Raw genomic sequence first — 26541 nt, forward strand, 5'->3', positions numbered from 1 at the left:
AGGTCACTGGTATGGAAAGAATCTCACCTTGAAAAGCCCCTTTAGCATTATGTCAATAATCTTGTACTGCTGGTTGACATCATTTAGTTCAATTAGGTTGTTGAGGGCATTGATCTGATCCTTCCTCTTCACCTCAAAAAGCTTCTTATCTGCAATCTGTCAAGGCCTAAATAGCATAAACGAACTTTACAGAAAATAATCATTACAGTACAGTAAGTGCAACTACAACGTCATATAGTGTGCTAAATACAACAAGAAGCTAAACATGTCCAGAATTAAGACAAATATAATTGTGCATCAACGCACACATGCAAATTACACTTTGATACCATCTAAATTAGTTAGAAGAATCTGCCATATGGTGTTATATAAAGTATCTAGACATGTGCTGCTTTACATAGTTACATAATTAATAGTATGGTTGAAAAAAAAGACACATGTCCATCAAGGTTAACCAAGGAATTGAAGGGAAGGGGTATGGGGGGATGAGATGTTATATTTCTTTGTAAGAATTAAAGGGGTACTCCGGTGAAAAACAACTTTTTTTAAATCAGCTGGTGCCAGAAAGTTAAACAGATATGTAAATTACTTCTATTTAGAAATCTTAATCCTTCCAGTACTTATCAGCTGCTGTATGCTCCATAGGAAGTGGAGTTGTTCTTTTCTGTCTGACCACAGTGCTCTCTGCTAACACCTCTTTCCATGTCAGGAACTGTCCAGAGCAGGAGAGGTTTGCTATAGGGATTTGCTCCTACTCTAGACAGTTCCTGAGACAGACAGATGTTAGCAGAGAGCACTGTGGTCAGTCAGAAAAGAAATGTAAAAAGAAAAGAACTTCCTCTGTAATATGCAGCAGCTGATAAGCACTGGAAGGATTAATATTTTTAAATAGAAGTAATTTACAAATCAGTTTAACGTTCTGGCACCGGTTAATTAAAAAAAGAAAAAAAGATTTTCACTGAAGTACCCCCCCACTTTAATGTTATTTTGTTTTAAGAATGTATCTAACCCTGTTTTGAAGCTTTAAACTGTTCCTGCTGTGACCAGTTCCTGAGTTAGACTGTTCCATAAATTCACAGTTCTTATGGTAAAGAAGGCTTGTCGTTACTTTAGACTTTATTTTTAAAAATATTTAAATGGACACTGTCAGATTAAAAAACTTTTTATATGTTGGACATCTTGACAAAATATTAACCTTTCTAATATACACTGCTCAAAAAAATAAAGGGAACACTAAGATAACAAATCCTGGATCCGAATGAATGAACTAAACGTATTAAATACTTTCGCCTTTACATAGTTGAATGTGCTGACAAAAAAAACACACAAAAATTATCAATGGAAATCAAATTTATCAACCCATGGAGGTCTGGATATGGAGTCACACGCAAAAATCAAAGTGGAAAACCACTCTATAGGCTGATCCAACTTTGATGTAATGTCCTTAGAACAAGTCAAAATGAGGCTCAGTAGTGTGTGTGGCCTCCACGTGCCCATATGACCTCCCTACAACGCCTGGGCATGCTCCTGATGAGGTGGCGGATGGTCTCCTGAGGGATGTTCTCCCAGACCTGGACTAAAGCATCCGCTAACTCCTGGACAGTCTGTGGTGCAACGTGGCATTGGTGGATGGAGCGAGACATGATGTCCCAGATGTGCTCACTCGGATTCAGGTCTGGGGAATGGCCGGGCCAGTCCATAGCATCAATGCCTTCCTCTTGCAGGAACTGCTGACACACTCCAGCCACATGAGGTCTAGCATTGTCTTGCATTAGGAGGAACCCTGGGCCAACCGCACCAGCATATGGTCTCACAAGGGGCCTGATAATCTCATATCGGTACCTAATGGCAGTCAGGCTACCTCTGGCAAGCACATGGAGGGCTGTGCGGCCCCCCCAAAGAAATGCCACACCACACCATTATTGCTCACCACCAAACCGGTCATGCTGGAGGATGTTGCAGGCAGCAGAACGTTCTCCACTGCATCTCCAGACTCTGTCACATCTATCACATGTGCTCAGTGTGAACCTGCTTTCATCTATGAAGAGCAAAGGGTGCCAGTGGCGAATTTGCCAATCTTGGTGTTCTCTGGCAAATGCCAAACTTGATGCACGGTGTTGGGCTGTAAGCACAACCCCCACCTGTGGACGTTGGGCCCTCATACCACCCTCATGGAGTCTGTTTCTGACCGTTTGAGTGGAAACATACACATTTGTGGCCTGCTGGAGGTCCTTTTGCAGGGCTCTGGCTGTGCTCCTCCTGCTCCTCCTTGCACAAAGGTGGAGGTATCGGTCCTGCTGCTGGGTTGTTGCCCTCCTAAGGCTTCCTCCACGTCTCCTGATGTACTGGCCTGTCTCCTGGTAGTGCCTCCATGCTCTGGACACTACGCTGACAGACACAGCAAACCTTCTTGCCACAGCTTGCATTGATGTGCCATCCTGGATGAGCTGCACTACCGGAGCTACTTGTGTGGGTTGTAGACTCTGTCTCATGCTATCACTAGAGTGAAAGCACCGCCAGCATTCAAAAGTGACCAAAACATCAGCCAGGAAGGAATCATAGGAACTGAGAAGCGGTCTGTGGTCACTACCTGCAGAACCACTCCTTTATTGGGGGTGTCTTGTTAATTGCCTATAATTTCCACCTGCTGTCTGTTCCATTTGCACAACAGCATGTGAAATTGATTGTCAATCAGTGTTGCTTCCTGAGTGGACAGTGTGATTTCACAGAAGTGTCATTGACTTGGAATTACATTGTGTTGTTTAAGTGTTCCCTTTATATTTTTGAGCAGTGTACTTCATAAGTTTTAATTTTATTTTATTTTTATAGAAATCATGGCTTATAAAAAATAAAAAAAATAAAAACACCACTAGGGGTCTCCATACCATCCAGAACATAAATCCTGTCCTGCTGCAGCATCAACTTTGTCCTAGCCGACGCACAGGCTGGGACAAAGTCCAGCAAGTGAGGGCGGGACTAGCACTCCTCTGTGCTCACTCCTGTAGACTGCAGTATGAAAACAGAGAGGAGGGAATTACTGAGCAGCCTGCAGTGATTGGATGAAGAGACCCAGCACAGCAAGCTCAGGGAGGAAGTGAATGCATGGTGAGTGAGGGCAGACTCAGTGCTTACCTCTGACACGCCCCATCCAGAGCAGTGGATGTCAGAATGAGTGAACAACAGAACAGAGGGATGTGTGAGCCAAATACAGAAGCTACACACATAACAAAGACATGTGAAGAATCTGTATGATCTGGTGAATAACATAGAGCAGCATTATTTTCTTTTCTGTGATATGACAGGTACGCTTTAAAAGAAGAAAAAAAGACAAACAGATGGATTTCCGAAACAATTACACACAGAAGGATTTGGTAAACATTAGATCTCAGGTTTGTGTAACGTAGTCGCTCGGTTCCGGAAGGCCGCCTCTTCATTGCCAATAATTGTAGTACAAAGAAGAAGCTATTTAAGAGGCAGAACGCCAAGATTACATCTAAGCCAAAAAAATATGTTTTTCTTCTCATAAAATGTGCGAATCCTTGATATATACATTGGGCATGATTGCTGCAATATTATTATAGGACTTATCTAGGATTTACCATATGTATGAGATGATAAAAACGAATTATTTGTGCGGAAGGAGGCAGACATACTGATCTTACACAATGATTACTACCCGGCGCGCCCTGTGCCATGAATACATCAGAACGGACGGAAAGGATACAGATTTCAAACGCGTTGTCTTTCTTTTGCTTGTTTGTCTCTGAGCAATTCCCCAAGGACAGCAGAGCGAGCAGCAGAAAACTCAATACTTGGACGGGATCCATCATAGGCCCTGCAAGACAGAGGAGAACACATATGCTGAGTGAGAGGAGGAGGAGGAGGAGAAGAAACACATATACATTATAGCAGTGTCTCCCAACCAGGGTGCCTCCAGCTGTTGCAAAACCACAACTCCCAGCATGCCCGGACAGCCTTTGGCTGTCCGGGCATGCTGGGAGTTGTAGTTTTGCAACAGCTGGAGGCATCCTGGTTTGAAGACACTGCTTTAACCCCTTAAGGACCCGGGCTTTTTCCGTTTTTTCATTTTCAATTTTTCCTCCTTAACTTTAAAAAATCATATCTCTTAAACATTTTCACCTAAAATTATAGTTTTGGGGGCTTCTGTTTTTAAGCAGTACATTTTTTGTCAAAAATGACACCTTATCTTTATTCTGTAGGTCCATACGGTTAAAATGATACCCTATTTGTATAGGTTTGAATTTGTATCACTTCCGAAAAAAATCATGAATACATGCAGGAAAATTTATATGTTTAAAATGGTCATCTTTTGACCCCTATAACTTTTTTAATTTTCTGTGTTCAGGGCGCTTTGAGGACTAATTTTTTGCGCCGTCATCTGAAGTTTTTAGCGGTAGCATTTTTGTTCTGATCAGACTTTTTGATCACTTTTTATTCACTTTTTTGTGGTATAAAAAGTGATCAAAAATGCGCTATTTTGGACTTTGGAATTTTTTTGCGCGTACGCCATTGAACGAGCGGTTTAAAAAGCGGTATATTTTTATAATTCGGACATTTCCGCACGCGGCGATACCACATATGTTTATTTTTATTATTATTTACATAATGTTTTTTTTATTTTTGGAAATGCCGGGTGATTCAAACTTTTATTAGGGGAAGGGATAATTGAAAGGGTTAATGATTTTTTTTACACTTTTCTTATGCAATATTATAGCTCCTATAGGGGGGGGGCTATAACATTGCATTAACTGATCTTTTACACTGATTGATCCATCTCCATAGGAATGGATCAATCAGTGTTTTCGGCGATTGATTGCTCAAGCCTGGATCTCAGGCTTGAAGCATTCATTCGGCGATCGGACAGCACAGGAGAAGGTAAGAGACCTTCCTCCTGTGCTACAGCTGTTCGGGATGCCGCGATTATACCGCGGCGATCCCGAACAGCTCCATGAGCTAACCGGCATATTTTACTTTTGTTTTTAGCCGCGCGATCAGTGCCGCGCGCTATTAGAGGCGTGTCCCGGCTTCACTATGATGCCGGGCCCACCGCGATATGATGCGGGGTCACCGTGTGACCCCGCGTTATATCGCAGGACCGGGACCCAGGACGTACCCATACGTCCTGGGTCCTTAAGAGGTTAAAGTTTGGCTGTCCTGGGAGTTGTAGTTTTTCAACAGCAGGAGGCACCCTGGTTGGCAAACACTGCATTATAGGGATATAAGACCTATTCCCTATCAACCATGATCTCCAGTCTGTAAGGCTCCAACAACAGTCCTGGATTAGATTTTTTTCCTGTTCTACTCCAATGGAGTAGTAAAAAAAAACTAAAATAAAAAAAACAAAAAAAAAAAACAGGAATGTTGATGGGCCATGAGGACTGGGTTGGGGACCACTGAGCTACTGAATGGGGATCCGATTGTCTATGGGAGCTGCTGAGGAGAGAGGAATTTTGCATTGTCAAATCGGCACAGATTTGTCTAGTGGATTTCTTTGCAGACTTGCTGTGGACATTTCTGGCACAAATATGACTCATGTAAACTTACCCTTAAACCGTTAAGGACCAAGGGGTACAGGTACGCCCTGATGTCCTGGCACTTAAGGACCCAGGATGGCAGCTGAAATCATTCAGCAGGCATCCCGTGACAATGCCTGGGACCCCCCATGTCGGCGTTCGCTGCAGATCGCCGGTGAATTCACACCGACGAACTCACACCAGCGAACTACGGTGATTCCAGACATACGGGTCACGTGTGACCTAATGATCTGGAATAAGAAGGTGATCGGCAGTGTACTATGTATCGCCAATCACCTCCTGTTGCAGGGGGGAGGTGGCGATCATAACCAGAGCTGAGAGAAGGAGCCAGGGACCCCCCCTCTGACCAGATCTGTGCCCCTCAGGGCAGAAGAAGTGGCCTCCTGCCACCTGTAGCTCAGGGTAACTTTGTGTGGAGGGACAGGTAGAAGTTGAGAAAAAAAAGCAACAAACCCCCGACCCCCTAATAGGTCCTCAAGGGTCCGCCACACATTTTGCAGCATGACCCAGGCCCTTTTAGGGCTTCAGGGCGCTGCATTTGGCCACCTTTTTGGGGGGGGGGGGGGGGGTCGCAGCATTTAAAATTTTTTATTTTTTTTATAACGTGTGATATTTTATCATGCACAGTTATATAAAGTTTGCACCAAGTACACACACTACACACTTCCCCTTGTGCTGCATATGGGCCTAGTAAAAAAAAACTGAGTCAGGCAGTACTGGAGCGAGGTCGTCCTCTACCAGTCCCCACTCTACAGTATGGTCATGGCACGGAGGCGGTTCGAGGCTATACGGAAATGCCTGCATCACACTGATAATGCGACATGTCCCCCATGAAGTGATCTCTGATCAAGTCCTCAAGCCATACAACGACACGTGGAAAACACGGGTATGGTACAAAAAAGTTAGTCTACTTGGTACTGGTTGCCATGTACAACTCTTTTGTACTGTCCCAATACGCTGGCAACATAGGGGCATTCCTGCAGTTCCAAGAAGAAGTCCTTAGCGCCCTGATCTTTGGCGACTGGGAAAGATCAGGCAGGACTTCCCAAGGAACTGAAGTTATAGGTGCCAGGATTGTCCCAGGCCAACACTTTCCAGGTGAGGTCCCCCACACTGGAAAGAAGGGACGATCCCAGAAAAAATGCAACTGGTGCCAGAAATTTAAAACAGATTTGTAAATTACTTCTATTTAAAAATCTTAACCCTTTCAGTACTTATCAGTTGCTGTATGCTCCACAGGAAGTTCTTTTCTTTTTGAATTTCCTTTCTGTCTGACCACAGTGCTCTCTGCTGACACCTTTGTCCATTTTGGGAATTGTCCAGAGCAGGACAGGTTTGCTATGGGGATTTGACAGTTCCTAAAATGGACAGAGGTGTCAGCAGAGAGCACTATGGTCAGACAGATGGAACACTTAAAAAGAAAACTTCCTGTGCAGCATACAGCAGCTGATAGTACTGGAAGAGTTAAGACTTTTTAATAGAAGTAATTTTCAAATCTGTTTAACTTTTTGGCACCAGTTTATTTAAAATAAAATGTTTCCCAGGGGAGTACCCCTTTAAGGATTGGTAGTATCACATTTCCATAGAGTACTAAATTTTCCCTTTAATTTCCCATAATTTGGCCCCAATGTACCAAATCCAGAGTACATTCCAAATTTTAACCCCATAAACCACTAAATTGCCAAAAAAAATAAAAATAAAAAAATAGATAAGATCTCTGGGGGTATTTTTTCCAAAAATGGATCATGAGTCACTAGCATCAGGGTCATTTTTATGTTGCCTCAAATACGCAGCGCTCTCTCTCCACCTGAATGAGGTGCGCATTTTGAGGCAACAGGTTAGGGACGGCCACACATCACATTCCCTGAATGATGATTCAGAGCATAGGGTTTATTTTTTACTTTTGGCTATGCTCTGGGTAATCATTCAGGGAACATAACTGGCATATCAGTACCGTATATACTCGAGTATAAGCTGAGTTTTTCAGCACGATTTTTCGTGCTGAAAACACCCCCCTCGGCTTATACTCGAGTGAACTCTCCACCCGCAGTGGTCTTCAACCTGCGGACCTCCAGAGGTTTCAAAACTACAACTCCCAGCAAGCCCGGGCAGCCATCGGCTGTCCGGGCTTGCTGGGAGTTGTAGTTTTGAAACCTCCGGAGGTCCGCAGGTTGAAGACCACTGCGGCCTTCGACATCATCCAGCCCCCTCTCACCCTCCTTTAGTTCTGTACAGTACTCACCTCCGCTCGGCGCTGGTCCGGTGCTGCAAGACTGTCCAGAGAGGAGGTGGTCCGGTGGGATAGTGGTTCCGGGCTGCTATCTTCACCAGGGAGGCCTCTTCTAAGCGCTTCGGGCCCGGCCCCAGAATAGTAACGTTGCCTTGACAACGACGCAGAGGTACGTTCATTGCCAACGTACTTCTGCGTCATTGTCAAGGCAACGCCTCTATTCCGGGCTGGAAGCACGGAGAAGAGGCCTCCCCGGTGAAGATAGCAGCCCGGAACCACTATCCCACCGGAGGACCTCCCCACCGGACAGTCCTGCAGCACCGGACCAGCGCCGAGCGGAGGAGAGTACTGTACAGAACTAAAGGGGGTGAGAGGGGGCTGGATGATGTCGAAGGCCGCAGTGGTCTTCAACCTGCGGACCTCCGGAGGTTTCAAAACTACAACTCCCAGCAAGCCCGGACAGCCGATGGCTGCCCGGGCTTGCTGGGAGTTGTAGTTTTGAAACCTCTGGAGGTCCGCAGGTTGAAGACCACTGAGGGCGGATGATGAGAAGAGGATGATGAAGGGGGGGTGTGGGATGATGACAAGAGGATGATGAAGGGGGGGGGGGTGGGATGATGAAGGGGGGTGGGGATGATGACAAGGGGATGATGAAGGGGGGTGGGGATGATGACAAGGGGATGATGAAGGGGGGTGGGGATGATGACAAGGGGATGATGAAGGGGGGTGGGGATGATGACAAGGGGATGATGAAGGGGGGATGTGTGGGATGATGACAAGGGGATGATGACAGGTGATGATGATGAGGGTCTGAATGATGACAGGTGGTGATGATGATGAGGATGTTAATGATGGGTCTGGATGATGTATTTCCCACTCTAGGCTTATACTCGAATCAATAACTTTTCCTGGGATTTTGGGTTGAAATTAGGGGTCTCGGCTTATACTCGGGTCGGCTTATACTCGAGTATATACGGTAGTCAATTTGCAAATAGTACACTTTATCCATTCCTGGAAAATACATTTAGGGAACACTCGTCCATTCCAAATGTCCAGTTCCCCCTATACACCTTTCCCAAGGGGTGTACTGTGTCGAATGGGGTAACATGTGGGTGTTCCTTTCCCGCTGAATGTGTGCAACCGTCAGCTACTGATATGCCATAGGCCTCCAATGCAAACATTGCTCTATGACTCTTGAGCCCTGTAGTGCTCCCGCACAGCATGTTATGTCCACATATGGGGTATTTCCATACTCAGAAGCAATGGTGTTACAAAATTTGGGGGGGCATTTTTTCCTATTGCACCTTGTGCAAATGAAAAATTTGGGGTAACATCGGCATTTTTTGTGAAAAAAAGGAGATTTTTAAATGCTTACCGTAAAATCTCTTTCTCCATTGGGGGACACAGACCGTGGGTGTATGCTGCTGTCTCTAGGAGGCTTGACACTATGGCAACAAAAAAAGGTCAGCTCCTCCCAGCAGGATATACCCGCCTCCAGGCCCTGTGCTAATCAGTTTTAGTTCCAGAGCAATAGGAGAGGACCGACAGGTCAAGGAAAAACACAAACTGTCCAAGAACCAGAAGAAAAAGTATCACTGAACACACCCTTGGACAGAGAACAAAAGAGGAACCCAAAAAGGGGCAGGAGCTGTGTCCCCCAATGGATCCTTCGAGAAAGAGATTTTATGGTAAGCATAAAAAATCTCCTTTTCTCTATCGGCTCCATTGGGGGACACAGACCACGGGACGTACCAAAGCCGTCCCTTGGGTGGGCAGATAATCAGTCAGGCAGACGGCTGTTACATTGCTGCCTGCAGCACTTTACAGCCCAGACTAGCATCAGCCGATGCAAAGGTATGAACCCGGTAGAACCTTGAAACAAGAAATGCCACTTTCCAAGAAATGAGGTGCAGGGACACCTCCCTAAGGGGTTCAAAGGGGGCACCTTGGAGGACACCCAGAACCAGGTTTAAGTCCCATGGGGGAGAAGGTGACCGATAAGGAGGGGCAGCGTGCGCCACTCCTTGAAGGAAGGTCCGGACATGAGAATTAGAAGCCAGAGGACGCTGAAAAAGAATAGAAAAGGCCGAAACCTGACCCTTAAGGGAACTGAGAGACAACCCCTGTTCTAATCCCGACTGTAAGAAGGAGAGAAGACGAGGAATGGAAAAAGTAACAGGAGACAAGGCCTGAGCTTCACACCAACGAAAATAAGACCGCCAGGTACGGTGGTAAATTTTCACCGAAGAGGGCTTATGAGCCCTGAGCATGGTGCGAATGACTTGAAAAGAGAAACCGCGGGCTCTCAAAACCGTGGTCTCAACCGCCATGCTGTCAAATGCAGCGACTGTAAATTGGGGTGGCAAAGAGGACCCTGAGACAACAGGTCCGGACAAAGTGGAAGGTGCAATGGAGTGTCGTCAAGGAGCCTGACAACGTTGGCGTACCACGTCCTTCGGGGCCAATCTGGAGCCACCAGTATGGCGGGAACGGCCTCCGCTTTGAGCTTCCTCAGAACCCTGGGAAGGAGAGGAAGGGGAGGGAACAGATAGGGCAGGGCAAACCCCGCCCAAGGAATCACTAGGGCATCCACGGCTAGAGCCAGGGGTCCCGGGACATCAACACAAAGAAGAATCTTCTGATTGTGCCGAGATGCGAAGAGGTCCACGTCTGGAATGCCCCAGAGGTCGCAGATCTGCGCGAAGACTTCCGGATGTAGAGACCACTCGCCGGGACCGGCTGAGGAACTCCGCTTCCCAGTTGAGCACACCTGGAATGTGAATCGCTGAAATGGCCGGAACCTTGTTTTCCACCCAGAGGAGAATCTTTGTCACCTCGGCCATGGCTGCCGAGCTGCGAGTGCCGCCTTGCTGATTGATGTAAGCTACAGCCGTGGCGTTGTCCGACTGGACGCGGACAGGGCGGGTCTGAAGCAGGGACTCCCAATGAAGAAGACAAAGAAGAATCGCCCTCAGTTCCAAGATGTTTATCGGGAGAAGGGCTTCTCGGGGAGACCAGAGGCCTTGAACCATTAAGTCCCTGAACACACCGCCCCAGCCCGACAGACTGGCATCTGTTGTAACCACCTGCCAGTGGAGGGGAAGAAATGATCGCCTCTGAAGAAGGGGGGAGCGGAGCCATCAGAGCAGAGACTGACGGATCCGACTAGGGAGAGCAATCTTGCGATCGAGCGACCGAGGAGATCTGTCCCATCGAGAGAGAATCGCCAGTTGAAGGGGGCGGTATTGATACTGGGCAAAAGGTACAGCCTCCATGGCAGCTACCATCCGACCCAAAACTTCCATGCAAAAGCTGACTGAAACTGGGACCTGGGCCCGAAGCGAGCGGACTCCTGACAGGAGAGTCAGACGTTTGTCCAGTGGAAGGCAAATCCGGGCAGAGGCCGTGTTAAGTCCCAAGAAGATCAGAGATTGGGTGGGAGAGAGGACAGACTTGTCCCGGTTAACCATCCACCCGAAGCGATCCAAGGTCTGGAGAGTGAGATCCACATTCTCCAGAGTCTGGACCAGGGCTGTGGAGTCAATAGATAAATGTTCCTACTCAGACTCAGACTCCACAGTTTTTTGTACTTACGACTCTGACTCCCCGACTCCTCTGTATTAATATGCGAATGTATTTATAAACACAGTTGAATTCAAGAAGCTGTTCCACCAAGTTCTTCTAAGCTCTTCTAGCAGAGAGAGGTAGTTGGGCAGAAGCTGCTGCCTTCTCTTTGTGTGCTGATCTGCTGCTGAAGATAGGGCAGTGGGAGGATCCAGGAAGGGGCATTTATTATAAAACATGGTTTCCCTAGTAGAATCCCATAGCCATGTTTAAAGTTTAAAGGGGTACTCCGCCCCTAGACATCTTATCCCCTATCCAAAGGATAGGGGATAAGATGTCAGATCGCCGGGGTCCCGCTGCTGGGGACCCCCGGGATCGCCGCTACGGCACCCCACTATCATTACTGCACAGAGCGAGTTCGCTGTGTGCGTAATGATGGGCGATACAGGGGACGGAGAAGCTTGACGTCATGGTTCCGCCCCTCATGACATCACAGCCTGCCCCCTTAATGCAAGTCTATGGCAGGGGGCGTGATGATCGGCACGCCCCTTCCCATAGACTTGTATTGAGGGGACGGGCCGTGACGTCACGAGGGGCGGAGCCGTGATGTAACGATGCTCTGGCCCCTGTATTGCCTGTCATTAAGCACCAGCAGCGGGACCCCGGCGATCTGACATCTTATCTAGGTAATAAGATATCTAGGGGCGGAGTACCCCTTTAAGCTAACAATGGTCGATAGTCGATAGATAAATGTTCCTACTCAGACTCCACAGTTTTTTGTACTTACGACTCTGACTCCTAATTGTGCGTTGCGTGCCATATAGTGAAGCACATGAAAAGCATGCTTCTTCACGGTCACTTAACGTGTTCGTTTTGCGGTTACATGAGGCACTGCATGCATTGGTCTTTATTCTTACAGTAGAGAAGACATTAATTATAACTTTTTGTGAATTGGGACATTTAAACTTGCTTTATTTTAAATTCCAATCTAAATTTAGTAGGAGTCGGAGTATTGTTTGCCGACTCCGACTCCAGGTACCCAAAATTTGGTCCGACTCAGACTCCTCGACTCCAACTCCACAGCCCTGGTCTGGACACTGGTGGGAGCCTTGATGAGAAGGTCATCCAGGTAAGGGATCACTGAGACTCCTCTCAACCGCAACAGGGCTATCACTGGCGCAAGGATCTTGGTAAAGACCCGAGGAGCAGTGGCCAGACCAAAGGGGAGGGCTACGAATTGAAAATGCACCTCCGGAACCGCAAAGCGGAGGTACCGCTGATGGCCGGGAAATATTGGAACATGGAGGTAGGCATCCTTGATGTCCACCAAAGAAAGAAACTCCCCTTGTTCCTTGGATGCCACTACTGAACGGAGAGATTCCATTCGGAAGTGGCGGATGAGAAGATGAGGGTTGAGACGCTTGAGGTCCAAGATTGGCCGCACAGAACCGCCCTTCTTGGGGAGCACAAAAAGATTGGAATAGAAACCCCGAAAACATTCCCCCGGGAGGAACGGGGACAATGACTCCTTGAAGAAGTAGGCACCGGAGGGCCTCCCGAAATTGCTTCGCAAGAGAAGGAGATCGGGGGGCCCGGGACTGAAAAAATAAATAAATAAATCGATCCCTCGGAAGGAATCCGTTGGACACCATGTCCCTGACCCAGGAGTCCTGAATGTGTGTGCTCCAGATGTCTTGAAAAAGTAAGAGACGACCTCCCACCAGAGAAAAATCTGCGGGTGGGGGCTTCACTTCATGCGGTAGTGGGTTTGCGGTTGCCCGATTTGGCCGCAAAATGGCCGGAACGGATGGTGTCCGACTTCCAAGATGGGCACACCCGGAACGAGGGAGCCTTCTTGTCCCGCAAAGGCGCCTGCCCAGACCCCTTATTGGGGCCAAAAGTCCGAAAGGACCGGAAGGAAGAGGACTTCTTCTGGGAAGTAGTGCGAGCCTTATTTTGAGGCAACAAGAAATCTCGTCAAGGCGCTTGCCAAAAAGATGGGTACCAGTAAAAGGAAGCTCAGTGAGACCTTTTGGAGGCGGCATCCGCATCCCACGCCTTAAGCCACATGGAACGGTGGGGGCCGCTAGGTGACCAACAGCAAAGGCAGCACTACGGGCTGACTGCATAGAAGCTGTACACAAAGTCCCCAGCTTTAGAGCATTGGAGAACCAAAGCAGAAAGATTCTCTGGCGAGGATCCCCTGACGGAGTTGTGAGCACCACACCGTTAGGGCCTTGGACACCCATGCAGAGGTGAAAGTGGGAAGCAGGGAAGAGCCTGCTGCTTCAGAGGCAAACTTTGCTAAGGACTCCGCCTTCTTGTCCGTCGGATCCTTGAATGCAGCCGCGTCTGCTAGCGGCAGTGTAGTAGCCTTAGAGAGGCGGGAAACTGGTGGATCCACCGAGGGAGGGGAAACCACCTTTGAGACAAGGTCCTTGGCGAATGGATAACGCGCTTGAACCTTCTTCATTCCCGGGAACCTCTTATCAGGATGCCTCCAAGCAGATTCCAGAAGGTTGTCAAATTCAGCGTGAGAGCTGAACATTTGAGGTGCTGGTTTAGCACGATGAAAGGATACTTCAGGAGTCATGTCTAAAGATCCTGGGTCCTCTAAGTGAAAGGTGTCTCTTATGGCCGCAACCAATGAGTTCACAGTTTCAACTGTATCCGAGCGGTCCTCTGAGTCAGATGCCGATTCGGAAGCCTCATCCGCCAGTTCACCACGAGAATGTGAACGAGTGGAGGCAGCCCTGCAGGGGGGCGACCCTGATCGGGTACGCGGCGACTCTCGGAACGTCCTCTGGAGGAGCGACATTTGTGACCAGATGACACGGGGACCCACGAGGGGAGCACCCACGTCTACCTGAAGACTCAAAGGAAGAGTCAGAAGATGCACCCCTAGTATGCTTTTGAGAGCGTGAAGCATGTGGAGAAGAGGAGCGGGACCCTTTAGAGGGCCGGCGTAGGGCAGACCTCTTCAAGGCAGACACCACGTCACGGGAGGCCTCAGCCACCGAACGGGAGACTTGAGTCAAGTAAGCCATATACTGGGATAGGGAAGAAACCCAGGCTGGAGGGGCGGCCGAATCCACCGGGACTGAAAGAGCATCCAGGGGTGCCAGGGGGTCTGGTGGAGCAGGCAGAGCAAGTGGGTTCAGCAGAACCAGGAATTTTAGAATTACAGCTCTTACAGACAAAATGGTAAACTAACACTCCAGTTGTCTGTCTAGAGGGAGGAACAGTTCTGGGTACGGACAGAATGAAAAAAGAACTCTCTCACCCGAGTCTGTGTCCCCAGGGCAGCTGCTGTGAGGAGAACTCCGCTCTAGAGTAGAAAGAGGGGGAGAAAAAAAACAGCCAATAGCCAGAGAGGGGCGTGCCAGGAGCAGGGACACTGCTGATTGGTCCCTGCCACTTACAATCGCGTGCACAGTGCTGATTGGAGGACAAATTTGCGCCTCCTGTAAGCTCTGGCGGCCCTGTGGGCGGAGGTAAAACGCCCCGGCCACCGAAGTGCGAGAAGAAACACAGTAATGGTGCCCGCTCCTTGTCCCGAGCGCACATGTCGTTCGCATATGCACTCGAGGGGAAGTGAGCGGGCGAGACATATATTCGCCGGCAGCAGTCTGCTGCGGAAAGTGAAAGTAAGTCGGCACTTCATGCGCCCGCACAGTATAAACGCCGCGGCTGTCAGCCACATGGTAAAACACACACATACACATATAAGCTTGTGAATAAACTGCCCCATCCAAAAATGCCACTGCTCGCCCCAGAAATAAAGATAAAGCCCCTTATCCAGGCCAGCCCCATTAGCCCTGAAAGGTGGGCCAAAAATGAGGTTCTCCAGAGGTTGCAAGGCTGCACCTAAGGGAGAAAGGGGATATATACTCACCTCAGTCAGAAGAACTTACCTAATGGAGTCTTCTGTGAGGACTTCAGTCAGCTTTCTGTCAACTGCATCACGCCGAGCGCCATGTGCGAGCGAGGCGAGCAGGGAATAAGGGGACCCGAACCCATGAGGTACAACCCCAGGTGCTGACCGTTGGCGAGAGGGGGTTAACAGCATATATACGCAATGTCTGTGCCCCCTCAATCGCAATGGGGAAACAGTGAGCCGCAGTTCCCGAGTCCCCACCTGAAAACATGAAAGAAAAAGGAATAAAAAACTAACATCCCTAACTAGGAAAATAATAAAACATAAGACCTGGTCTGGAGAATTCCAGACCATGTCCACCTCCTTCAGACACTAAGCTAAAACTGATTAGCTCAGGGCCTGGAGGCGGGTATATCCTGCTGGGAGGAGCCGACCTTTTTTTGTTGCCATAGTGTCAAACCTCCTAGAGACAGCAGCATACACCCATGGTCTGTGTCCCCCAATGGAGCCGATAGAGAAACCCTATTTTGTAATTTTAAGGCCCAATGTTCTAAACACCTGTGAGGTGTAAAGACTCACTGTACCCCTTGTTACATTCCCTGAGGGGTTTAGTTTCCAAAATTATGGCACTTTAGTGGGGTCCCGCTGTTCTGGCTCCATGGTAGCTCTGTAAACACTCAAGGCCCCTGACAAAATTCTCCAACAGCTGAATGGCGCTTCTGCTCTTCTGAGACCTGGTGTGCACCCGCAGAGCAGTTTACGTCAAATATGAGGTATGTCCTTACTCCGAAGAAATGTATTTACAAATTTACAGGGACATTTTCTCCTATTACCGCTTGTGAAAATAAAAAATTTGGGCAACCCCAGCATTTGTGTAAAAAATCTAATTTTTCCTTTTCACATCCCAAGTTAATGAACATGTATCAAACATCTGTGGGGTAAGGCTCACTGTACTGCTTTTTACGTTTCTTTAGGGGTGTAGTTACCAAATTAGTATGCCATGTGGAGTTTTTTTTTTTCCACACTTCCATTTTGGGGGGCATTTTGTCCTATTACCCCTTCTAAAAATGTAACATTTGGGGGGAAAACCAGCATTTTAGTGGAAAAAAAAATTCATTTACACATCCAACTTTAACGAAAAGGCTCACTGGACCCCTTGTTGCATTCCTTGAGGGGTGTAGTTTCCAAAATAGTATGCCATGGGTTTTGTTTTTTTTTGCTGTTCTGACACCATAGGGGCTTCCTAAATGTGACATGCACCCCAAAAAAACATTTCAGAAAAACTCACTCTCCAAAATCCCATTGTCGCTCGTTCCCTTCTAAGCCCTCTACTGCGCCTGCCGAACACTTAACATACACATATGAGGTATTTCCTTACTTGAGAGAAATTGGGTTACAATTTTTTGGGGGATTCTCTCCTTTTACCCCTTGTAAAAATTCAAAAACTGGGTCTACAAGAACATGCGAGTGTAAAAAATGAAGATTTTGAATTTTCTCCTTCACTTTGCTATTCCTGTGAAACACCTAAAGGGTTAACACACTTTCAGGATGTAATTTTGAATACTTTGAGGGGTAGAGTTTTTATAATGGGGTCATTTATGGGGTATTTCTAATATGAAGGCCCCTCAAATCCACTTAAAAAATGAAATGGTCCCTGAAAAATTCCTATTTTGAAAACTTTGTGAACAATTGGAAAATTGCTTTGAAGCCCTCTGATGTCTTCCAAAAGTAAAAACATATTGTATATGTGAATCAATTTATTATTTATTGAAAAAAAAAAAAGATTTTTTAAGATTTTTTGATAGAAGTAATTTACAAATTTGTTTAACTTTCTGGCATCAGTTCATTTAAAAAATTAAAAAATAAAGTTTCCACTGGATTTCCCCTTTAAGGTGAAAATGGGCTGGGTCCTTAAGGGGTTAAAGGGGTACTCTACTAGAAAACATTATTATTTTTTTTTTTTTTAAATCAACTGTTGCCAGAAAGTTAAACAGATTTGTAAATTACTTCTATTTAAAAATCTTAATCCTTCCAGTACTTACCAGCTGATGTATGTTCCACAGGAAGTTCTTTTCTTTTTTAATTTCTTTTCTGTCTGAACACAGTGCTCTCTGCTGTAGTATACAGCAGCTGATAAGTACTGGAAGGATTAAGATTTTTAAATAGAAGTCATTTACAAATCTGTTTAACTTTCTGGCACCTGTTGATTTAAAAAAAAATAATAATAAAAAAATGTTTTCCAGGGGAGTACCCCTTTAAAAGGGGTACTCCCATGCCCCAGCCTTCTGAACATCCGGTTCAGAAGGCTTGGAGCCGCGGTCGCGACCGCTGCTAGAAGACTTCTGAACCGGATGTTCAGAAGGCTGGGGCATGCGAGTACCCTTTTAAAGGCCACTGGGGAAAGTTGAAGGAGTAGAGTGGAGCCGCAACGTTTTGTAGAAATTTTTACACGCTATGCAAGCAAGTATCCATAAAGTTTATTACCAAGGCTGACCCATTGCGTGCTCCACATGCCATAACTATATCCAGTAGTGTTAATCCTTCCCTTTAAAATAATTAGGTCAGATTACATAATAACAAACGCTATCAACAAAATGAAGGAAGAATTAGGCAGGGACGCTGCCTCCCACCCGGCCACACTGAGCTGTAGTGACATTCACATTGTTCACAAGGTGAAGCATCTGCATTGACGGCTGCTATAACATGTCATTAAAAAAAAAATAATAATAATAATAATAATAATAAGATTACAGGATTTTGAATCCTAGTTGATCCCAAGAGATCCCAGTGAACATCTCTAAGCAACTCACATCTTTAAGGGGATGAAGCAGCTGCATAACAAAGAAAGAAACCTATACAACCCATAGAGGTGGCTCCTGGTGTCGTTACGTCTATGTGGACTCGCAGTTCTATATAATAGTATACCCCTCTGAAAGGAAAATTCATTTAAAGAGTACCCGTCACCAAATAATACTTCTAATATCGGGTTCCTTGTGTAATTAACAGACACTTGCCCATTCACTTGCTTTAAAAATTATCAACATCAATCTGTTTAACCCCTTTACGACCATGGATGTGTATAGACGTCCAGTCAGGATGCACGTTCCAGCACCAGGACGAGTATACACGTACATGGTTCTCGTGGGTGCTGCCCAGTGCACCCACGAGATCGCGGCAGGGACTCGGCTGTATCACACAGCTGGGACCCTGCTGCACTGCCAGGACCGAAGCAAACTTAGGTCCCGGCAGTTTAACTCTTACAGCCGCAGTCGGAAGTGACCGCGGGCTGTAAGCATTTTGACAGAGGGAGGGAGCTCCCTCTGTCCCACCTGCAGCACCCCGCAGCCCGATCGCAGGGTGCTGTGTGTGATCCCCGGCAGGTCCCGGCAGTTTAACCTTTACAGCTGTGGTCGGAAGCGACAGTGAGCTGTAAGGAGTTTTGACAGAAGAAGGGGACTTCCTCCGTCTCTCTCCTGTAGCACCCCGCAACGATCGAGGGGTGCTGCAAGTTACCTGGGCAGCCGGGGGTCTTTACAAGGACCCCCAGGTCTGCCCTGCTTATTGCCAGAGGGACGTCCTGTAAAACTGGCAGACAGCATATAACTGCAATGCTTTGGAATACTAAGTATTCCAAAGCATCTAAAAAAAAAAAAAGTGTCAAAAAATAATAAAATAAATGTGTAAAAGAAAAAAAAAGGGTAAAAAAATAAATAAAAATACATTTATTAAATAAATATAATGAAAAATAAAAATGCATCATGTGTAGGATCACACGTCGCATATCTGCAGCATATTACATAGTCACAATAATGAGCTCCGTGCTGCGGCTTGGTAGCTTTGTGTGTCCACTCATAGTGGCGGATTTCCCGCCGGCAGTCATGAGCGGAGACACTAAACTACACGCTCTGTGTGACCCTACACTGCGTCCCGTTCATCCTGCGTTTCAGCAGTATGTTAGAGGTATCCGTCAGCATCATGTCAAAAAAAGTGATTTCTGAATGAGACTGCTACAGTACACATTTGCATCCCTTATTTGACATGACAACAGACACCTATACTGCAGAAATGCAGTATGAACGAGGACTAGCACCTTCCCCCCCCCCCCCCCCCCAAACAATAGAAACCAGTTTTTTCAAGATTTTTTAACACCCAGTGATGGATATATTGGCCATGAGTGGGTGCTTATTCCCACAATATGACAGATATATCCATCCACTGACAGCCGCACGTCACTGCTAGCCGACCAAGGACCGATCAGAGCAGCCCCTGGTCCAGCCAATACACTTGTAGGGGTGCAGTATTGTTCTGACAGCGACTTACCAAAATGATGTCCGACAAAAAGAATTTGTGGGGAAAAAGAGCTAATTGCAATTTTTTTCCACTGACTTTGAAATAATTCTAGCCACACAATAAGGGCTCAACGTACTCACTTTTGCCCTAGGTGAATACTTTAGGGGGTGTAGTTTCGAAAATGGGGTCACTTCTGGCGGTGCGGTATTGTTCTGATAGCTAGAATGCTTTGCAAGATGAAATGCGGCCTATAATTTGTATAATGATATCCTGAAAGCCAAATGGTGCATTTTCTACTTTTCAGATGCAACGTACAAAAAATATGTCCCACAAATGATGCATTTGTGGGGAAAAAAAAAAAAAGAAAATTGTAATTTTTCCACCGACTTTGTAACCATTCCAGCCGCACAAAAAGGACTCAAAGTACTCACTTTTGGTCTAGGTGAATACTTTAGGGGGTTTAATTTCCAAAATGGGGTCACTTGTGGGGGTTCTGTATTGTTCTGGCAGCTAAAACCAGGCATGAAGTGCGGCCTATAATCCATTCGGCCTAAAATGATGCCCTGAAAGCCAAATGGCGCTCCTGTCCTTCTGGGTTCTACCACGCGGCCAAGGAACCATATATGGCCTAAACGGGGGTATTTCCAAACATGGGCCAAGCATCTCAATAAAATATAGGGTGCATCCCTTTCAACATCAGAGGCGATGTACAAAAAATATGTCCCACAAATGATGCACTTGTGAAAAAAAGCAAATTTTTTATTTTCAACACTGACATTGTAATAATTCCTGCCAAAAAATGATGGTGTTAAAATACTCACTGTACCTCCTAGCGAATACCATGAGGGGTCTAGTTTTTAAAATGGGGTCATTTGGGGGGGGGGGGGTTCCTATGTTGTACAACCTTCAAATTTCTGCAAACCTTGCATTAGTGCTGGGCGGTATGACAAAAAATGGATATCACAGTATTTTTCCAAATGATGGCGGTTTCACAGTATTTAACAGTATTTTTTTTCTGATCTGAAGGTAATGGGATCAGAAACTCTGCAGCGCCAGCGTCTCACTGGCTTTTAGGGCGTGCAGGGAGAGGTGACAGCTTCTGTTCTCCAAACAGAACAGAAGTCCTGCGCCCGTGGCTCACAAATCATTCATTTCCCTACGTGTGGAGGATGTGCAGTGCTCACAGGAGGAGAAGCAGCGCCTGCGGGTAACATATGATTAGTTCCCCGATGTGGGGACAGAGCGCTGCGGCTGATAATTCATTCGGGGGGGGGCGGGGCCTGACCAGTATTGCGGAAAAATGTATATTGCAAACAGAAAACATACCGGTATTCGGTATATACTGTTATCCCGCCCAGCACTACCTTACATAACACATAAAAAGAATATGTACTTTTCAAATTTTCCAAATTTCAAGTTAAATTGTGAGGCTTCTAATTCATTTAAAATGTTAATTGAAAACAAAAGAAAGGCTTTCAAAATAAAGTAGACATCTAAAAGTATAAGTTTCATAAACTATTTGGTCAGAAAGTATAAAATATATGCAACCTATTAATGTTAAAATAGCAAAAAAATTCAAATGATATTGGCTTACTTTTACTATGTACATGAAGGACAACTTGTGACAAAAAAACTATGTCAGAATTATCGTGATTGGCAAAACATTACCAGAGTTATTCTCTAATAAAGTCAGACATCCCCGATTTGAAAAAACAGGGCTGGTCTTTCAGGGGAGTACAGGTTTAGTTGTATTGGTCCTTAAGGGGTTAAAATGTAAAATAAGAAACAGCCTGTTCCCTGCCACAATTAAGTGAATATATATATATATATATATATATATATATATATATATATATATATATATACATACATACACACACATTATAAAAAGACTATTTGACAAAGCCCATCCCCCACATTACTCTGCTACCCCCCCCCCTTAAGTAGAGGAACTTCCATCTTAAATATCTAACGGGGAAAGCATACCTTATATGGTATGCCAAGGCTAAAAAAACACCTCCCTAGTGAGGGCGAGAACTTATACTAATTGCAATGTCTATATGACTGGAGGATTGCTAAATAGAGGTTAGAAGAAGTATCTTATAACTGACAAAGCGTCCGTGTGATTTACTTTTGTGCATGCACTCATAATCAATTCGGAAGGGGGCTAGATATTTACTAGGTCACTGATTAAATCCATATCACTGGCAGGAGACCAAACTCAGGAACTGCTTCTCTGCACTGAGTTTGATTAACAGCTGCAAAGAGCCTCACTGAAAGATGCAAAGAGCCTCACTGAAAGATGCAAAGAGCCTCACTGAAAGATGCAAAGAGCCTCACTGAAAGATGCAAAGAGCCTCACTGAAAGATGCAAAGAGCATCACTGAAAGATGCAAAGAGCCTCACTGAAAGATGCAAACAGCCTCACTGAAAGATGCAAACAGCCTCACTGAAACATGCAAAGAGCCTCACTGAAACATGCAAAGAGCCTCACTGAAACATGCAAAGAGCCTCACTGAAACATGCAAAGAGCCTCACTGAAACATGCAAAGAGCCAGAGGTCTTCTATTTATCATAGCACTGCAACGATGTGAGCGCAGAAGTGGTCCCCCAGCAGGCTTCAGTGATGTCATGCCTGCTGGGAAATGCCCACTTTCTCCTGCTGGGAGATTGCACTTTGTGAGCGAGAAGAAAAAGGTATGATCCACAGCTTTTTAAAGCTCTGAATTTTTTTTTTTTAAAGGGGTACGCCACTGGAAAAAACATCTTTTTAAAATCAACTGGTGCCAGAAAGTTAAACAGATTTGTAAATTACTTCTATTAAAAAAAATCTTAATCCTTCCAGTACTTATCAGCTGCTGTTATGATCCACAGGAATTTCTTTTCTTTTTGAATTTCCTTTCTGTCTGACCACAGTGCTCTCTGCTGACACCTCTGTCCATTTTAGGAACTCCCTTTAACAACCTTTAATGGGTTGCCCCCTCGCAGGGAAAACCCTTTACTAGAAACCCCCCCTAAAATAGTAGCTTTATTGGTTATTTGTTTAAAATATACCCCACACAAAACGTTTAAAATTCTAGCAGCTCTAAGGTGGTATTTGTCTGGAGAGTCAATGCCACTCTCTCTATAATGGGATACTTATTTAGCCCAGGACTAGACCTATAATCTGTGTGTTTATGCTACAACACACGATTGCACCTGATGCTGGGTCCCTATTCTTATTATTAAGCCACCTTTATGCTTGCTGTATTAAAACACTTAACTACTAGCCTCCCCGACGTTTTGCTGATGAATCAGCTTTGTCAAGGGTAGCGAGGTTTGACAAAGCTGATTCGTCGTGGGTTCAGAAGGGAGATCGCAGGGGTCCCAGGCGGCGGGACCACAGCGATCAGACATCTTAACCCCTATCCTTTGGATGGGGGATAAGATGTCTAGGGATGGAGTACCCCTTTAAGAAAGGGTTCCCTTGGCTGCAAGAAGCAACGGTCAAACATGCGTGATGCCAGTGTGCTACCCTGTAAATGCGATTTGCTGCCGCAAGACCGATGTCGCATGACTAAAATATTTGTGCAAAGGTGTTGAGTGACCTTGTGACAATTGTGAATTAAATGCTTAAAAATAAATAAATTGCAGAGAAGTCTCAAGAGCAGTGACAGTCAATAAAGTCAAGTGTTACTTGTGACCTAAAACCCTTTCAATTTGATCGTCGTGTTTCAGTCGCATGGCAAGCACAATTAGAAAGATTAAAGGGGTACTCCACTACACCAGCATTCGCAACATTTTGTTCTGAAAGCTGGGGCAGTGGAGTGACCCTTTAAACGTTATTTCTGCCAAGCACATTTATAAACCTTAAACGTTATGAAAAAAAGTTGCTGTGTAGCCCGAACTTAATGGGTTATAACAAGAACTACCGTATTTTTCGCCGTATAAGACGCACTTTTTCTTCCCCAAAACTGGGGGGGGGAAAGTTGGTGCATGTTATACGACGAATACCTGTGGCCATCAACGGCCGGGACCCGCAGCTAATACAGGACATCACCGATCGCGGTGATGCCCTGTATTAACCCTTCAGACGTGGCGATCAAAGCTGACCTACGCGTCTGAAGCGAAAATAACACTATGCCGGCTGCTCAGTGGGGCTGTTCGGGATTGTCGTGGTGAAATCGTGGCGTCCCGAACAACTTACAGGACACCGGGAGGGACCTTACCTGCCTCCTCGGTGTCTGCTCCGTGCCGGGATCCCCTGCATGGCCGGCGCTCTCCTTCTACGTCATTTCCGCACGCAGTCACGTCATCCAATAGGAGCGGCGTGCGTAGCGACGTGATGACCGCAACGGAGAGCGTGGATCCCGGGGAAGACGTCCGGAGCGTCGGGGACGCGGTGACAGCGATAGAGCGACATCCAGGGTCCGGAGCGGAGGAGACACGTGAGTATTACCTCCTATACCAGTGGTCTTCAACCTGCGGACCTCCAGATGTTGCAAAACTACAACTCCCAGCATGCCCGGACAGCCGTTGGCTGAAGATCACTGTTGGGTTCAGAATCTTTTTTTTCTACATTTTTGACCTTTAAAATAGGGTGCTTCTTATATGCCAGTGCGTCCTATAGGGCGAAAAATAGGGTATATTAATCTGCACCTGTATGTTGCCAACCACGTGTCCTGACCAAATGTGGGAATGTAAGTAGCCCTGTAATGTAATGAGTCACTGGGCAGATCTTCACATGTGGGTGATTTCCGGTTTCTGGTTGTCTGCAGGTGACAGCCGCCTAGTCAAGTTTTACAGCTGCTATAATACATGCAGAATCGTCCCGTAATTATATATTAATTTAAGTATAAACCCAAATAACTGGGTGCAGACCAATTCTGTGTCTAATCTCTGTCCCTGATGTGGTTAAAAGATAAGATTTTTTAAGCTACCTGAAAATCTTCTTCATGGTTAGAAGGCCAGACTTTTAGGGGTCCTATTTTTAAAGGGGTCTTTAAACTAACAAGTTTACATTTATTTGCTATTTTAAATCTAATTTTAAATGAGAGAGTGCAAGAAGCGCCACCCTTTTAAGAACCCCTGCAAATCTCTCCAGTTTGGAATAATACATCATCCTGGAAGGTCCTTTTTCGGGTATGTTCACACGGCAGACTGTCTATTTCTGGCGGACATTCCCCAGACAGTGGGCCCTGGCAGAAAACGCTGGCGCTAGAATAGCTCCGAAATGCGCTGTCTCCATAGACGGCAATGCATTTACGAGCAGATTCCACAGAAAACAAGACATGAATTCTTTCTGTGGAGGGCGGAATCTGAATTTCCAAGGAAGATGTTAACCACGGAAATTGCGCCATCTGCACAGTGCAGCAGAATCCTATTAGAACAATGGGACTCTGCTGCAACAGAATTTCCGCTCAGAAATGGCATTAGGGTGACTATTCACATGGCAGAATTTCCACTTGCGGAATTCTGCCTCAAATTGAAGTCCATAGACTTCTATGGGATTGCGCACTCCCATTCACACTTCTGAAATTCCGCAAGGGGAAATTCCGCTGTGTGAATAGTCCCTTAGGCTAGGTTCAGACTACGGAATTTCCGTCAGAATTTTTGCTTTGAAATTTCCGGCAGAAATTCCGCTTACTATAATGCACAGTGTAGTAAATGGTTTTCCGTTCACAAATTCACACTTCGGAATTTGTGAAGCGGAAAATCCGGATGAAAAATCCGCTAGAAAATTTCCGCCTGAAGAAAGGGGTTGCTCTTACTTCAGGCGGAAATCCTAGAGGAACACATAGCAGTCTATAGGAGACTGCAGTGTCCGCACGGTCCTAGCACCGACTAATTCAGGCGGAACTCGGAATCTCCGGGCGGAAATTTTCTGCCTGGAGATTCCGTAGTCTGAACCTAGCCTAAGGGTCTATTCACAAGGCAGAATTTCCGCTTGTGGAATTTCTGCCTCAAACGAAAGCCCAATAGACTTCTATGGGATTCCGCACTCCCATTCACATTTCTGAATTTCCGCTTGTGGAATTGGTGCGGAATCTGTGAGGAAATTCCACAAGCGGAAGTTAAGAAGGTTGAATAGGAGTGCGGGATCCCATAGAAGTCTATGGGCTTCAATTTGAGGTGGAATTCCGCAAGCGGAAATTCTGCCGTGTGAATAGACCCTAAGGCTAGGTTCACACTACGAAATTTCCGCCTGCAATTCTGCTTTGAAATTGTAGGAAGAAATTCCGCTTACTAAAATGTATAGTATGGTGAATGGGTTTCCATTCACAAATTCACACTTCGGAATTTGTGGAATTTGTGAACGGAAACTCGGCTTTAAAATTTCCGCCTGAAGAATGGCGTTGCTCATTCTTCAGGTGGAAATACTCACGGAAATACTCACTCACTCAACACATTGCAGTCTATTGGAGACTGCAGTGTCCGCGCGGTCCTAGCGACGACTGATTCAGTCAGGGCTGGCCGCACTCGGAACTTTTGTACTTTTGTGATTGAATTCCCTGCTCTCTGTTCTTAGGAGTCCAGTGGGCAGTGTCACTCCAAGATAAGACCGCCCACTGGACTCCTGAGCATTGAAAAATCAGGGACTTCAATCAAAGAATAAGCAAGCTATACTGAGTCTTTTCCCACAAAGATATATATGAATCTGATCGGATGATGCTAATAGTTTAAATAGCATTTTCATGTGACAGATTCCCTTTCGAAAAGTTGGGGGTTCCACCTCTAAATGCACAACACATAGAGAGACTTTTATCTAATAATGAGCAGACCTGAACATTGTTTTTCTTCTTAGTGCATGTTATCCAGCAAATCATATGATCTATAAAATATACATTAAGGGTCTATTCACACGGTAGAATTTCCTCCCCAAATTAAAGCCCATAGACTTGTATAGGATTCCGAACTCCCATTCACACTTCTGAAATTCCGCAAGCGGAAATTCAGAAGTGTGTATGGGATTGCGGAATCCCATAGAAGTCTATGGGCTTTAATTTGAGGCGGAATTCCGCTGTGTGAATAGACCCTAAGGCTCA

At 45.9% G+C, this 26541-nt stretch overlaps 1 protein-coding gene across 2 annotated transcripts in view; it reads right to left on the reverse strand.

Moving 5' to 3' along the window:
• LOC130275637 (coiled-coil domain-containing protein 134-like) overlaps positions 1 to 26541 on the reverse strand; it is a 318762-nt gene that overhangs the window by 290637 nt on the left and 1584 nt on the right. For both annotated transcript variants that reach the window (XM_056523839.1, XM_056523838.1), the window contains exons 2-3: positions 3725 to 3835; positions 28 to 149 (exon numbers count right to left, since the gene is read on the reverse strand). In XM_056523839.1, the coding sequence (XP_056379814.1) occupies positions 28 to 149; positions 3725 to 3830 (228 nt within the window). In that variant the 5' untranslated portion in view covers positions 3831 to 3835. The remainder of the gene's footprint in view (positions 1 to 27; positions 150 to 3724; positions 3836 to 26541) is intronic.

This window comes from Hyla sarda, chromosome 6 (assembly GCF_029499605.1).
Source record: "Hyla sarda isolate aHylSar1 chromosome 6, aHylSar1.hap1, whole genome shotgun sequence".
NCBI lineage: Eukaryota > Metazoa > Chordata > Amphibia > Anura > Hylidae > Hyla > Hyla sarda.